This window comes from Mycteria americana, chromosome 6 (assembly GCF_035582795.1).
Source record: "Mycteria americana isolate JAX WOST 10 ecotype Jacksonville Zoo and Gardens chromosome 6, USCA_MyAme_1.0, whole genome shotgun sequence".
NCBI classification, from domain to species: Eukaryota; Metazoa; Chordata; class Aves; order Ciconiiformes; family Ciconiidae; genus Mycteria; species Mycteria americana.
The window spans coordinates 58580590-58597227 of NC_134370.1; the positions used below are offsets into that span (position 1 = coordinate 58580590).

Below are 16638 nucleotides of genomic sequence, written 5' to 3' on the forward strand. Positions count from 1 at the left end.
TTCTTCTAATAAAAATGCTCATTCTAACACCAAAACTTCAGTGGGAAGAATGTTACGGATTATTACCCCTAAAAGAAGCTCTATGTTTCTTTCTGTGTACAACAAAGCAGCCTCCACTCCTACTCTCAATCTAGGTAAAAGGCAGATAATTTCAGTTTACCTCACTATTGTTTTTCAAAGTCAGGAGGAAATGCCCAGTGGAAAGCAGCACTAATCAGCAATCAAGAATGCAGGAATGTTGACCAAGTGACTTTCTACAGAGCAAACAGCACGTTCCCAGGACCAAGGCAAACTCGCCCAGACTTTAAACATAGTTTTTTCCTTGTAAAGATCTGGGGAAAATAATGTCACTTGGTTGAGACCTTTCTCCTTGATAATATGTTTGGATGAGTCCTCCTACCTATTACTCTTGGACTTTCAGGCTACCTTAGACACAGTGTAGAACCCAGCCTGCCTCACCGAGCCAGGCCATTCATAAAATTAGTCCTTTTCTACACTATAATGCAGGATGCAGTTGTAACCTCTATAAAGTTCTACTTGTATAAATAACCATTTTTAATTAGATATTCATTTGACACAAATTCTTATAAACTTCAATTTGTGGATGGCTTATATCAGAAGTCATGAAATATTCTAAGTAGCTTTTTCACATAGGTCTACAATACATACACATTCTCATTCAAACAGTGCATACCACGAAGACTGAAAGTGCTGAATGGCAACAAAAGAACACCCAAATTGGGACATTCTTCAAAATATTTTTCACAATTGGACTGCAAGGTGTAGCAATGGTCTCACTGCCATCTGGCTGCATTTAAAAAGCGTAACATAGCAAGGAGACAATCACATATGCTTTGATCTTTAAAAAAAAAAGTCACAACGGTTGTTTGACAAAATTTAGACTAGCAAACAGAACTCCAACAGGCTGCAGCTATTTCGCACAGAGAAAAATACATCCATCAGAGCGGTCAAGCACAAGTTTCACAACCATGAATCCAATGGCTACTCTTGTCAGCCCACAGCACAAACAACTATGGGGCAATTTAGGGAAGTCTGTCATAGATGGGACGGCAAAAGAGGGCAGTGAGTACCAAAATCAAAGACAGTGGAATCATGCAAGTATTCTGCTCTGAGACAAAAGAATTAGACAGGTGGAGGATTGATAGGCCTTCCTATCTACAGCCTCGACAAAGAGGGGAAGCAGTTGTTTTCCTTTCATAAAGCAAATGCTTCCGTCGTTGCCTGGCAATTTCTGGAAGAGCATGCAGGTTATTTGCAGAAGGACGGAAGGCAGGACTGCCGGTACGCCACGCGTATTACCGGCCCATGCCTGCAGCGCGACTTAGAAATGGGGCGGCCCCTTGAGGGAGCTGTAACGGCCGCGGTCCCCACTGCGAGGCGCCTCCGCGCTCTGCCCGTTGCCAGCGCGGCCCGGTGACAGGGCCCGCGCTCCCCGCCGTGCGCCCCGGCTCCGCCCACCGCCGGCCGTGCAGCTGCAATCGCGTCCCCCGGCAACGCTGCGCGCCCCGCGGGGTCCGGCCGCCGCCCCGCGGCACCGCCACCGCCGTGTCCCGCGGAGGCCCGCGGCGCCGGGCCGCTGGCGGAGCGGCTGGGCCGCATGGCAGGTAGACCCGAGTAGGGGGAGAAGGGGGCGCCTCCTTCTGCGCCCCACGAGCCTGTTACCGCCGGACAGCAGCGGGGAGCGCCGGGCGGCCTGACGGCGGCACGCCCCCCACAAGGCGACGGCGTTATGCTGGCCCGGTGCCTCAGGCGGCTCCTGCACCCCCGCGAGCGCAGTAAGGGGGCGGCGGGGGGACTGGAGGGAGCATACACCGCCCAGCCGCGCTGCGGCCCTGCTCTGCCACGGGCCCTATCCGTCGGGGGCCGCCCAGCCGCGACCAGGAGAGGCTACGGGGCGCCGCGACCGGCGAGTCCCGCCCGCCGCCACGGGGCGTGAACCAGCGCCGCGAGGGGCCCCGCCGTGAGGGCCCGGGGAGCTGGGCGCTGAGGAGGAGCCGGGCGAGGCCATTCTCACCGGCGAGGGGTGGCGAGGGTGCGCCGCGCAGACAGCGGCCGAGGATGGAGCGATTTCCCCCTCTGTTGCCGCCTTCAGTGGGCCGTGCCGGGTTTTCGCGGGCTTTTCCCTCTCCCCTCACAGCGGGTCTCTCTCGCCTTCCCGTCCCTGCTCAGCCATGCCCTCCTCTGACGCCGTTCTGCAGCCATGCCCCAGCAAGAGGCAGAAGGGTCTAGTGCCCGGGGAGCCCACCGCACGGCTCCGCTTCACTAAGCTGTCCGAGAACGCCTGCACCCCCTCCAAGGGCTCTCCTCGGGCTGCGGGCTACGATCTATACAGGTGAGGGTACCCCACCCAGGGGAGGAGCCCACGCCACGACCCGGCCCGGCCCGGCCCGTTTCCTCTCAGGGAGAGGCGCTGCCGCCCTGCTCGGCGAGCCTCTTGGTTCGGGGCTTCGGCGGCTGAGAGGGCTCTCGTGAGGCAGGTGCTCTTGCTGAGCAGAGCTCCCCCGGAGAGGCTTGCCGGCCCTGCAGAAGAGGAGGCCAGAGCTGGCCTGTTCGTTAGCTGCCTTGCTCCTCCATCCTTCTCCCTCCATTTCCAAAGATGTGTGGTCCAGTCATGCTGCAGCACCGATTTCATCAGGTAGCGGTGCGGCTGTTGGCCCAAAGTCAGGCTTGACACATCAGCCTGAGTTGCTGTTGGCACCATCATTGACTAGATGCCTTCCTATTGAAACAAAAAAATGGTAGCGCATGTGGGCTCTCCCTGCCAGCGCTTATGGTTTTCTGCTTTCCTCTTGGGTATTGGGTGCTGCCTGCCAAAGGAAGTTGTGGCAGTTTGATAATGCTCCTAGCTGGAAACCACGTGGGTTGCTGTACAGACTTAGGTTTTGGTTTGCTTGAACTAATAATAACCATTGTTCAAAGGTTTTCACTATGTTCAGGAATATCTGCAGCTAGGCTTGCGATTGTTTGCCTAGTGCTTCTGTGATCAAATACAATCCCTAGTTATATCTGAACTCCACTCTGACCTTCTCTAGCTTCCCTTTTTTAGTATTACTTAGAATAATCAGCCTGTCTTTTTTTCTGTTGCCTATCTGACTTCCTGAAGCTTTGCCTCACCACACTTGACACTTTTCCTTTGTATTCCATTTGGCTTACCAGGTTTGTTTTTGTTCTTGTTCCAGTGGTGCACTGTACATCTGGAAAAAGTCCATATCATAAAAAACCTTTCAGTGCTTCCCAGTGTTTAAAAATCAGTTCTTCGTCAAGGCCAAGATATGCTTGCCTTAAACAAGTAGAACAGTCTCACTGTGGTATTGTCACCACTGCCTTTCATTAAGACTCCAGTTGGGTAGCTTTAGAAAGTTCTTAAAATCTCACTAGTTTGCAGTTCCCAACAGAATCATGTGAAGCGTGAACTTCTGACCTGCTCAGAAAAAAAAATTGATGCCTGAAATTTAATTTAATAGATTATTATTTTTTATTACAACTAGTTCATCTGCTGTGGAAAGCTTAATCAAAAGAGTGTATTATCCTTAAAGATTCTGCTTTTGCACAAAAATTGTACAACCCCATTCACCTAATGGTTAATTTAGAGTTAAACTTGTATTTTTTGTCTATCTTACCAGTTAAAAAAACATTTAAAACTAGCAATCTTAAGATTATGCTGTTCAAATGACACTACTGGAATCTTAAGATAGCACCATCAAAATGGGAATATCATGTGTTTTAGGATCTGCATTAGATTTTGCAAATCTGTTGATATTTCTTGTATAAATTCCATGGCATAAATTCCCAGCAAGAATAATTCTGGGTCATTTTGTTCCTTAAGTTACAGAGAAGAAAATTTTCAAAATATTCTATCTAAACTAGTGTTTCTTTCTTTAATGTAGTGCCTATGACTGTGTGATACCACCCATGGAAAAGGCTGTAGTGAAAACAGACATTCAAATTGCACTTCCTTCTGGATGCTATGGTCGAGTAGGTAAGTAAACAGGCTATAAAAAGGCTGCAGAGTCCTTGTAGAACATATTTGATGCCATCTTCGCATTTAGATTCTGCCTAAAGCTCTCAGTTTTCTATGCAAAACATGAGGTGTCACGTGGCTGAGTGATTTATTAAGCCTTGTAATAGACATTTCTTGTAAAATACATTTGAGGTTTGGTGTATATCATGACAAAAAGATTATTAGCAAAAAATTTCATAGTCTACATACAACTTTATAGGCTATGCAATAGTTTATTTTTTCTCTGCAGTTTCAGAATTCAAATCACAAAGAGCAATAGGTAATGGACATACAGAAAATACACCCCTGGATGTTTAAAAATTAACCCTGAAGTAAGAGTACCAGTGTAGTAGAATTTGACTACTTTTTGTGACAGAATACTTGAGAGAACCTGTACAAGATATTTTGTTATGTTTTGCACATTCTTTTTCTGAATTATGTATAAATTCTTAAAGTAAAAAAAGCAATAGCCGCTCCAGTGGAAGAGCGTGATCAGAGTTTGCCATGTCCTTTCATCTAAAAGGAGAATGCCTGTGCATTTCTCTTATCCCAGACAAAGAAAATCTTGAAGGGAGTAACATTATAGCACCTCATCAAAGAGTGCTAAGGTAAGTAAAATAAAACCCCTGCACATCATTTAATTTATCTGTGTATAATATTTCTTAGTAAATTGCTTGCCAAATACTGTTTTCCATTGTAACTCGAATGGATTGACCTAATAGTCTTTTGAGATTATTCCAAATCAGCGGTAGCCGGCAAAAATAAACCAAGATTAGATAGTTGTCTGCTCCAGCTGCCTTCCTTGGAGAAACCTACTGTGCAATTGGTGGTCTAAACAAAGATATGCTTAAAGATTGCAATTTTATTGTAGCCTGCGGCAGCTGTTATTTTAATATATACATTAACACTTACAATAGTTCCTGTAAAATGGTGTTTATTTTAGAAAGACTGTGGAAACAGTTCTTGCTGCTGCGACTCTGTGCAAACACACTATCTAACCTATAAATATTGTGTAAGAGTTTTAAAAGAAATAAATTATTATACTTACAAAAAAATTCTTGTTTTCTAGCACCACGTTCTGGTTTAGCTGCAAAGCACTTCATAGATGTTGGTGGTAAGATTTTTGTTCTTTTGACTAAGACGTAAATCTTGATTGCAAAAGTGCCTTAATTTCACATTGTAATATGTGTAAATAAATAATGCTAGCTTCATCGGTAGTCTGGCAAAAGGAAATAACTGGGTAATACCTCAGCGAGCCAATGTGTCATAATTATTTTTAAACCTGCTGAATTTAAAAAATATTACTGATTTTTTAAAAATAATAACCATATCATACTTTTGTAGGCAATGCCTGGCATAGAAGATTTTTTTTGGTTTAGGCTTTAAAGATGACTTTTTACATTCTCCTTTCTCCATTTTGACTAAACATCTATGCGTGATTCTTTTCAGTCTAGTGTAAGATCTGAATGAATTAAATCAATTACATACAGATATTCTTTTACGCAGAGAATATATAGTAATGTTATTCAAAAGGAATGATAGAAAGCAGTGAAATACACCCTTACTGCAGGTAGAACTGATTATTAGGATGAAAAGAGCTTTAGTTTACTCTTACTGATGAAAACAGATTATGTAAAGCAAATGAATTTGTAAACAGATTATGTAAAGCAAATGAAACTTAAACTCGTCACTTTGTACATTAATTGACTTAAAGATTGAAAGTCTTTTGAAACAGAAATAAAACTAAAATCCCGCTTTCTACAAGTCTTTACTGGTGTTTTTTTGTTGTTCAGTACTAGCAACAGATTTGTTTTGAACAACAGGGTAGTTTCTTAAAATATTTTGAGCTTTTCTTTCATCTTGATTAGAAATTCACAGATATCTCTTCAAAAACAATTATTATAGGCATAATCAGAAGCCTTCATGAAAGCCTCACTGTCCTTTTGCCATATTGCTATAACTGTAACGTGAAGTAAATGATGTTGAAAGTTCAATTCCAGTTTTGCAGCGGGGCTGATCCAAGCACAGGCGGATTCTCTAAGCTTTGTATTATAAAATGGCATCTAAATTGCATAGAAGTTCTCACTGCTAAGATTATTGTGGAGTTATTCTGAGCACAGCTGTAACCACAGCAATTTAACTAGGACTAAATGCGTTGTTCTAATTGTACAATAATACAGTTCTAAGTTAAATAAAAATGTTTTCTGCCTCCTAAAACCCTAAGCAGTTGGTTTTTCTGGCAATAGATTGTAGTAAAAGAACAAAAAACTACATTTCTGATGTAATGACGTAAAGAATATGCATCTAATGGGTATCTTCAAAAGTGCTGGGTGGCCGAGAGAGCACATTTTTTGCAAGCACATTATAATTTGAGTCATAATGGAAGTTGACAAGAAAAGTGTGCTGAAAAGTTGAGGCCTTTTCCTCTTCGCTAGGTTTTGGGGTTGTTTTGGGTTTTTTTTTTGTTGGTTTGTTGTTTGGTTCCTGCCACCCCCCCCAGCATTAAACAAGAGACACTACTTATAACAGTGGCACTCGGCCTTTACTTGCTTATAGGCTTAGCTCTAGAGGTGAGGAAGGGTAACTCTAGGCGTCCTTCTCTTTCTGATACCAAGCCAGCTGAAAAGCAAAGCAATTCCCAGTACAATTTAGAGCTGCTGCAGAACTACTTTATTCTGTCTGCTTTATGGCATATCAAAGTCTGGCTGTGCCTGTGATACAGTTCTGATATCGGAGGTTAAAGGGGAGCATCTGTGCCAGCTTTGTGTCATTCACGCTTTATCTGAAATAAGACTTGATTCTTGGATTTCTGTTACACTAGGTTTTTTTTAAGTGTAGCAGGGTAACATACAAAAGAGCACTAAGATGGGAATCAAAGATTCTCTACACCCCTATGACTCTATAGTATACATGGTCTACTATAGTGTGGTTCTTTAAAGCGACACTTCTAAAACAATTTTTTTGTTTATATGAAAAAAATACATATGCTCTGTAACAGTCTTTTCAGTCTGAAAGTTAAACTAGGAAATACTAGAAGGCAACCAGAAGTGCTTAGTCGGATGACCTATGTTCAGATTTTAAAAAAAGCTGACAGTTGACAAAGCACGAGTAAAAACTATTACTGACCATTACTAGAGGGCATCTTATTAAAAAAAAAAAAATTGTTACATAATTTTAACTTGTCCTGCAGAGGTACTTTTGTCACAATGAGGACATTATCCATTTAAGTAAAAATAAACTGCCATAAGTCCTAAGGGTCAGGCAGAAAAATTGGGATCATGCAAGAATATGTTCAGAACTCACATCTGCTAGATGTGGATGCTTTCCCAACAAGTGACATGCCAAACTTCTGACAGAGTAAGACAGAATATCAGACTGCCAATTCCAATGCATGATTTTTCCAAAAGTGACTTAGATGATTTCCACCCAATACACATAATTTAGAGAAGTGCTTTAGTCCTCAGCAACGTATATAATTATTGCAACTTGCTGTTCCAGAATAGCAGAATGCCAAGGATGTTAATGTGTTTTGCCAGTACACCCAGTTACATAGAGTGAGTTTGTGACCCTATACAGAAGGAACACTGATCAGGTCTTCCTGGATCATATTTTCCTGTATCTCCCAAGGATCTTTGATACAAATAGTGTAATTTGAACTCAAAATCCACACAGTGGTTAAACTCAGTAAGACTATGTTAGTGGAGGTTAATACATTTAAAGAGAAAATGATTGGTAAGAAATTTATTTCATAAAATCCTTACCCAGCTGTGCCTTTAATGGAATTTGAAATTATCATGGCTTTGATGGTGTTTCAGTCACTCAGCACAGCGTTAGACTAATTGTTTTGGCCACAAAATGTATTTTTAAATGTTATTTTCTTCATACATAACTTCAACTCTAATTGCAAGTTCTGTTTGTATCGGGTATGCTTTTAAGGAAGAAGCCTGCTCTTCCTCTCTGCATCCTCTGGAATGCTTTCACCCTCAGAAGCGTGCAGGAAGTGCAATTCTTGCCAATACAATCTGTAGAACCATTACAAGGTGTTTACTTTATAGCTAAGCTTAGAAAATTAGAGTGGTTTAGTGAGAGGGGTTTCTTCCCTTTAGTGAATAATACGAGTGATTAAAGTTTTCAGTGTTGCTGACTTCAGTTCAGCCACAGAAATATTCATCAGTCTTTTCCATCTTTAGTTATCAGATAGTTTTCAAATCCTAGAGAGCCAGTCTCTAGCAGTAGTCAAATAAGTGGTCAAAAGAATTTGGTATTCTTCATAGAAGTATATGTTTAGATTATAGCCTTTTCAACAAATACTTGTAAAATAAATTTTAGTGTCTATACGTAAAGCTGAGATTGTGCTAATGCCATTGTTTAAAGATCAGGGAAGCCATCTCACTAGATTCATTGTAAATCAGTATAGATCCATTACAATGCTCCTTTTCAGCAAAACAAAACGTTTGGGGTTTAAAAAGAGGTAGGAGTACTAACATGCCGTTAAGCTCCAGTTACTCCAATACAAACTAAATTTTAGATACTTTTTTTTTCCTCCTTGCCCAGAAAATAGCAGCAACATCTGGTAGATCAAAAAGCTTCATTAGCAGTTAAGCACTAACCAATACATCAAGTACAATTTTTGTCATTATGTTGAAATAAACTTGCTTTCTGTCAGAGATATGAAGACCGAAAAGTTAATTTAGAATGACTTTTAAGTAGCCCCAGTTGTTCTGTTCTATAAATTTTCTTCAGATAATTCCAGCAAAAATGTGACATGCAAGAGTTTCTTGCGTGCATAAATCTAACCCTACTACTTTAATTGGTACATTTTATACATATAAAAGCATAATCTCCATTTAAATAGAATTAGTAATCTGTAGTAATCAGTTTTGAGTATTGTGTTGTATCAGAACAGAATACTGTACTATCACAGAAATAAGAGTAGCCCTTGTTATGTTAAAGTAGCAAATTCCTTTATCAATCTCTAATGCATAGCAATATCTATCCTAGCATATGGTCTAGAAAAATGTTGTCTTAGCTGTACAGAAACACTTGAGAATGGTTTGTCAAATTAAGAATTTATCCAAAGAGCTAATGATCTTTTTATATGCATTTATGTGCATATGTACATAATTTTATGTGCCAAATATGAATTCTGGCTTTCAGCTCTCCAGCTGATTGACTCATGTGAACAAATACAGCAAATGAATGGGAAACTGACTGCAAAACTTGAGCAATGCTTAAAATTATTTGTGCTGCCAGGTTTGTTGAATCTCTCTTTGTAGTGTATCTATGTAGCATGGACTCAGTGTCCGCTATTGTATAAAACGATGCAAATTATTTGCATAGCACTCTTTAGCTAATACTTTGTGTCAGCCCTGGCTTAGCAATTATGTAAGGGCTCTAGATTATCTGATATTTTAAAAAGGAGGAAGGAATAGTACTTTGCTAGAAGTAAGAAGGCAAAATTTTCATGTTATTGTTTTATAGTTCAGCCTTTTTTGCTCATACACCTAACACATGTGCATAGGATTTGATTTTTATTATTTTAAGTATTGAATTGCAACATTGAACTGTGGTAGAAATTGTGCAAGAAAGCTCTGTGATCACCAATGTAAGTGATGTACTGTGAGTCTCCATTTAACAGATGCGTAGTTGACTTTCTGAAAGCTGGTCTAACCGAAACCAAACAGTACAGGACCTGTGCACGTAGCTTCGGTACATCAAGCTCTCTGAATCAACTGAACTGAATGCTACATTCAAGAATTTTTTTTAATAATTTTTTCTATTCTGGAAAATGTTCATGCAAAGCAACCCCTGTGTTTTGCTCACTGTTACTTTCGACAGTGCTTTGTAGTTAGGGTCCCTTTAAGCAATTGCATGCAGTTAAATACGAGTGAGTCAACTTGAGAACTGCATGTTTTTCTGAATTTTCAGAGCTCAGGGGATACACCCAGTGTTACTAGCACCTTAATTAGGAAGCTGTTCAGAAATGTGATTGGATTAACCCATGACATTACAAGGGAAAGAGAGCTATGTAAGTACCTTGTTCACACTAGAACTAGTGCAGAGATGTAACTATGGACCATATGTACTGCAATATTTTCACACAGCTGAAGAAATTAAGAAAAACAACCCCTCCGTTTTCTATTCTTAAGTCTGTGTGTTGTGGTTCAACATTAAAACTTCAAGATATAGTCATAGTACAATTTCCTCTCGTGTTTATAATCTCTAAAGGTAGTACTTTGTATGTATGAGTCTGGGAATGTCTTGGAATGACATGTAATTTTAGTATTTGAATTATTTCTACAAGTAGACTTCAAAATACATACTGTAGTCCACAAGTAAGCCCAAACTCCAGTTCTTCTACTGGAAATATGCTTCCTGTATCCAAGAGAAAAAAACCCCAAAGAAGCAGAACATGGTTATTTTAATGTGTATTGGTAGATAATCTCCCGAACTATGTAGTTAATACAGTTGTATAAAATATAAGAGCAAGCTTGTTTTACAGTATTTACACTTGAATGTAGCTGAATGACAATCAATTCCTTAAAGCTTTAGTTCTGTTACCCTGCCTGAGATATGGGATTTGGATCTATGCAAATCCATAGCTCTGAAATAAAATGTTAGTGTTAAGAACAGATTTCTGCTTGACACTCAAAGAGCTGAAGTTAGCAGAACAAATGGAGCCTGAATTTGGTACAGCTGTCTTGATTTCAGATAGCGTATTACAACTAAAATTAGTAGTACAGTGGTAAAACACTTCTTGATATGTGATGGTGTTTTTCAGTTCTTTTTGCAAGATTGATTAGCATTTTTAGATATTTCAGTATTTTCATATATATTGTTTAATCGTGCATGAGTAGTATAAAGGATGTCAATATGAGGTACTGCAATCATCTACTAATCTAAACCTTTTCTAATCTACTTATCTAATATACTGACAACATTTATTAACTGGATATCCCTCTTAATTCTTTCTTGTGACAGCTGGTGTTATTGATGAGGATTACAGGGGAAATGTTGGTGTGGTACTCTTCAACTTTGGCAAGGAGACTTTTGAAGGTAAGTGTTAATCTTGGGAGAGCCTGTTTTCAGCCATCTGACTGGAAATGAGAAACTTAATTTTTCTTTAAAAGTCCATGAAGAGTTAGAATTAGCTGAGAACATTTTTCTTCTTACAATTAACAAAAACATTGAAACTTAACAATGTCCTCTCAAGGAAACATGAAAAGCTTCCACTCCTAGCAAATTAGGCAGCCTGCAAAAAACCCACCCACCCCCCCACCCCACCCCCAAAAAAAAATAAAGCCCCCCCCCCCCCAAAAAAGCCCCAACCCCTTCAAAACCCAAAAAACACAAAAAAACCCAAACCAAACACCCCAAAAAACACACCACCACTACAAAACCAAAACAGACAAAAAAACCCTGCTTAGCTAAGCTTTAGATTCATGAGCTGTACTGAAGTGCAACTTTGTATTAAGTTTCTTTTCTTGCTCCACAAAAAAAAAAGATTTAGCTGAGCAGTGTTTGAGATAAAAACTTCTCCAGGATCCTGGGAAACATGATTAATAAAGATATGATTTTTTCCTTAATCATATTGTCTCTCTGCAAACAGTCACTTTGAAGCCTCAGGGCCCAGTTACAATATTGCCAGTGTTTTTGCAGCCTTTTCTGCACCTTCACAGCACAAGCTTCTTGCAGAAGTTCTGTGAACCAGAGTGGGTACTAATCAGAAATTTTGTTTTCCTTTTATTAGTTCAGGTTTTTTCCCCCCAGAGAAATCAGTTCCTGGGTCTACTTCACAAAAGGAGCCACATTGTACATACAGCTGTCTCTCAATCTCTGCAGTATTTATGCATAATGACACTTAAGATGGCAGCAGGAATGAGGGGAGATGCCTTGAGCTGGTACTGCTGCTGAAACTTCACCATAAAAGGACTCAGCACAAGTTTATCTTAGCCTGTATTTTTCTGGAACTATTAACATCTGCTTAACTAAGTTTCAAATAAGTGTTTACACTTTAGTACATTCTGATACTCTCGAAAGGGGACTGTCTAAACTTTGTATTGATTATTCACTTTTTTGGAAGGAACTAATAATATTTTAACTTCATTGCAGTTAAAAAAGGGGATAGGATTGCCCAGCTCATCTGTGAACGGATTTGCTATCCTGAGCTAGAAGAAGTTCAAGTAAGTTGCCAAAAGAAAATATTTCTGCTATTTTCAATAATTAATAGTTTAAGATAGTTGTATATAACCTGAAATTTATAGTATAGATAACTACTTTGCTTTGAAACTACTTTCAGTGTTAAAACTGCACAGTAGCATTGCTACCTGAATAAAAAGCTTGATGCTTTGCATGCATTTATGTGGATTTTTTTTTGGTAGTTTTTAGAGTTAACAGGTGCTTGAGAAAAACTTCAGTATATGCTAGAAACAGTTGTCTCACAAGTTTAAACAAATCCCACATTGTATGAAAGGTATTCTAAAATGTCTCAATTTTTTTGGTTTAGTTTCTCAGTTATAACTATTGTTAGGAGTAAATGTACCTTCGTCTATGATAGACAATATCTGTTATATAGAAACAAAAGGCAAGTTAAGACACTAAACCAAGTTATCATAATTTTTGTCTTTCAGGCTCTAGATGATACAGAACGTGGTGAAGGTGGCTTTGGTTCTACTGGAAAGAACTGAAAATTATTTGAATATGCTTTCTATTTTTTTTTGTTACGGTATTTCTAAATTTTCATTTGACTTAAAAGTGGGATTTTGGAGTACATAAAAAAAATTTCCAGTTTTATTCAGACTTCTCTGTATCTGTCCTGTCTATTTTTTACAGGCAGTGAGTTCATCTGCATTATGGGGAAATGTGCATGACTGACTTGATTGATTAGTTGACAGATTTTTTTTTTTTAGATGTACGGTCCTCCCTCAGTAATAAGAACTCATTGTTTATGTGCTGATTATAGTCTAATAAATTAAAAAATAACTTAATGATTTGATTTTATTTTACTCACCTAAACTAAAATGGCTGCTTGTTCCCTTGCCAGTTTGTGTTAATTTTCTGAAAGCTGTCTTCCATGTAGCTGAGTATTTCATGCTGAGAGCCTATTTCATACAGAATCAGTGATAATACAGGTATCGATATTACTTCCTGCTATGACTCCTAAATCAGGATAAGGCGGAGATCTTTAATATCGCATCTTCTACAACCTGTCAAAATACTTGTGTTTCTGTTCAAAGCTAAAGTTCTGTCTTTGATTCTTAGCTGATCCTCAAACAATTTTTCAGCTCTCTTTTAATAGAGCAGGCAATACAGTGTTTGAGCTAAATAACACAACTCATCTGGAAATAACTTCTATATAGTAAATAAATGCTAGGAAACATGCTATTGAAATATTTATTGACAAATTCATTAATAAGTTACTGTATGGAAGAAAGATTCTGAATTATTGAGGCAGTGCACAAATTGGGTTTTTTTTCAGTTCTATTTTGACCAGTTATCATAGAACTCTTTTGGAATCTGTCCCAAACCTGATTGTTGAATCTCTTAAATGACTCAAAAGCTTTCAGTTGAAAGAACATGCACACAAGAGAAGGGACAAAAAGGAAAGAATCTTGAGTATTTTGTCACTTTACAGAAGAATTAGAAAAGGCTGTGAGGCTCTCAAACATAATTTTTTTTCCCTGCAGCTGTCCGTATTCTCTTTTTAGATTTTCTTAGCTGAAAGGGCATAGGTATGAAATACTGTGCTTTAAGTAGTGTTTCAGCAGTGGAAAGGTAGGCCCTTTTGTAGACTAAGATGTTCACAGCATTCTTTTCCTTGGTATTCTCAGATCATGATAACCCTGTTAGTATGAGTTTCATATCCTTGTCTAGGACTAACCCTTTCCAGTGAAGTAGGCCCAAAATATTGCACATTTTATACATTTTACCCCCTGCCCCTTCCCCAAGGAACTGGAAAATAAAGTGTAATATGACAGCATTCGGACTGCTTCAACCATAGGACAGTCATTACATTGACTTGGCAGTGCCAAGTACATTCATCTTTGACTAGGGTAAAAGTCTTCCCCTCCATCTGCATTATATGCTGTCCTGGTTTTAGCTGAGACAGAGTTAATTTTCTTCGTAGCGGCTGGTATGGGGCTATGTTTTGGATTTGTGCTGAAGACAGTGTTGATAATACAGAGATGTTTTAGTTGTTGCTGTACTAGTCAAGGACTTTTCAGCTTCCCGTGCTCTGCCAGGTGCAGAAGAAGCTGGGAGGGGGCACAGCCAGGATTGTTGATCCAAACTGACCAAAGGGCTATTCCATACCACATGACGTCATGCTCAGTATATAAAGCTGGGGAAGAAGAAGGAAGGGAGGACATTTGGAGTGATGGCGTTTGTCTTCCCAAGTAACCGTTACGTGTGCTGGAGCCCTGCTTTCCTGGGGATGGCTGAACACCTGCCTGACCATGGGAAGTAGTGAATGAATTCCTTGCTTTGCTTTGCTTGCGTGCGCGGCTTTTGCTTTACCTATTAAACTGTTTTTATCTCAACCCTCAAGTTTTCTTACTTTTGCTCTTCTGATTCTCTTCCCCCATCCCACCGAGGGGGAGTGAGCGAGCGGCTGCGTGGTGCTCAGTTGCCAGCTGGGGCTAAACCACGACATATGCTTATCAGTCCTTTTTGGTTTTTCCCTCCTACACCCTTATCACAACACTGTACTTACATCTGTATACCCAGACCGCCATAAGCAGGCTTACCATGCAAAAGCCTATTGTAAGCAAGAAGAACATCATACCAATGAAGTTTTAAATTAATTGGAACAGCTGATCGTGACACCAAGTTTTTTCCGCTTTATAACCTGCCAAAAAGGAACTTCAGTTACCAAAGGCTATTTAAAGGTCTTAAAATAACTATGATCCTTCTGTGTAAAGCTGTTTCAGTTTTTGAAAGCAATACTCCAGATTCTGAGATAAGAAGGAATAGTATTGGCTAGAAAAAGCACTATCTCAGAAGCTCGCTCAGACACATGAGGAAGAAACATAAATTTACAGATCCATGCCTGCTGTAAGTTGTCAACATACAGACTGTTATCTAAGTGTCATTACCAAAAAGGGCTCACTTATTTTGAAAATTGGTATAGTTGAGTTCCTCTTCATCGTTTCTCAACACTTATCTAGAGAAGCATGTAATGAGTTTAAGATTACGGCAAGGCTCTTCCCAGCAGGACCTTGGGAAAGTCTATCTGAAACAACGGAAACGTTTTCAAGCTTTGGAGCTCGCCTCTACACTGAACTCCTCCCTGTGCATCAAACCATTGCACTAGAGTAACAAATTCTGATAACTTCTTTTATAGTGTTGGGGTTTTGCTTCAATATGGGTAGCAAATCTATAGAAGACAAATACTTCTAACCAGGCAACAAGAGTTACGTACCAATGTATTGAAAGTTCTTGCGTTGATACTTGCTACTGCAGAGCAGGGCCTGTATTGAAACCTGTAGAAACTTTTTGTATTGGTAATGAGTAGAGAATTCTTACAACAGTATTTGCTACTTTCTGGTTCAAACCATGCTGCCTACATCTCCCATTTTTTTTTCTTTTTTAAAGGAAGTCCCACAATTTCATTAATATGAAAAGTAATACCCTCCAAATTATTTTAATGTTCCCTTTTTCCATTAGTATTACCTATGCTACAAAAGTACGTTATCTTGGTGTCTGGCAAACATACACAGGAGGCACAGAACAGTACCTGTTGCAGAAGCTAGTTTTTAACTTCCCCTGGCTCTTACTCATACAACTCACTGTCTCCCTATAAGCAAGGGGAAGAAGATAGACCGGCACTTCTTCAGCAAGGGTTAAGTTTCCCTCTTTATAATGGTACATTTTAGGCTTTAATTAGCACATTTGATCCTGTTTTAAACAAAAATCAGAGTGTTTGAAAATTTTTATATTAGCAAAAGGAAGAGAGGACTGGGAAACACGTTGATCTTGTTCATTACTTTATCTGAGATCATCTGCCTCAATTAACTAGTTGTAAATTATTTTTGTAATTCAATGAAAAACGGGCTGTGTCATTGACTGAACAACATGCTTGAGCAAGTAACCTCAAGAGAAGCTAAACACTAACATGCATAGGTCTTACTTCTATCTAGACAAATTTATGTCTCCAGAACCTGTCACTGACGTGTGATCCCCAGGGCTTACTATAGGCATGAAACTGAAGAGATTAAAGCTCCAAAGCAAGTCCAAAGTATGCTATTTGCAAAAAAATGAAATTAAAATTACATTAAGTAAAGGTTACGTTGGGCTGCTCTCCATTATCACTGAACAGGTTCTGACAAAGCTATTTAAGTTTAGACTGTCAACTACTGTTGTAGAAGGGACATGTTATCTCCAAGAGGAGTTACCTAAAGCTTGGGGAATGATCTTGTGGGACATCCTCCGTGTAAATGGAACACGGAGCTTTTATAATTGAAAATAATTTGTTGGCAATTCTCATCTGTAGCAGAAAATGGCTTTTTCCTGCAGGGAAAGGTAAAGGACTTTACTAACTAACAATCTGCCTCCTTTCTTTTAGAAATGGATTTGACTTGTTACACATAGAGGGAATCTGGCCTTCAACCCCGGGTGGA

General features: G+C 39.5%; 1 protein-coding gene across 2 annotated transcripts; it reads left to right on the forward strand.

The window, feature by feature from the left end:
- Nucleotides 1-1487: 1487 nt before the first annotated feature.
- On the forward strand, nt 1488-14113 carry DUT (deoxyuridine triphosphatase). 2 transcript variants are annotated; one of them, XM_075506077.1, is made up of 7 exons: nt 1488-1625; nt 2191-2353; nt 3909-4000; nt 5091-5135; nt 11003-11077; nt 12134-12204; nt 12652-14113. In XM_075506077.1, the coding sequence occupies exons 1-7, from the start codon at nt 1619-1621 to the stop codon at nt 12706-12708; spliced, it is 510 nt and encodes a 169-aa protein (XP_075362192.1). In that variant the 5' UTR covers nt 1488-1618; the 3' UTR covers nt 12709-14113. The 2 variants fall into 2 exon arrangements, with proteins under 2 accessions (XP_075362192.1, XP_075362191.1); XM_075506076.1 differs by lacking the exon at nt 1488-1625 and adding an exon at nt 1663-1796.
- The last annotated feature ends 2525 nt before the right edge of the window (nt 14114-16638 follow it).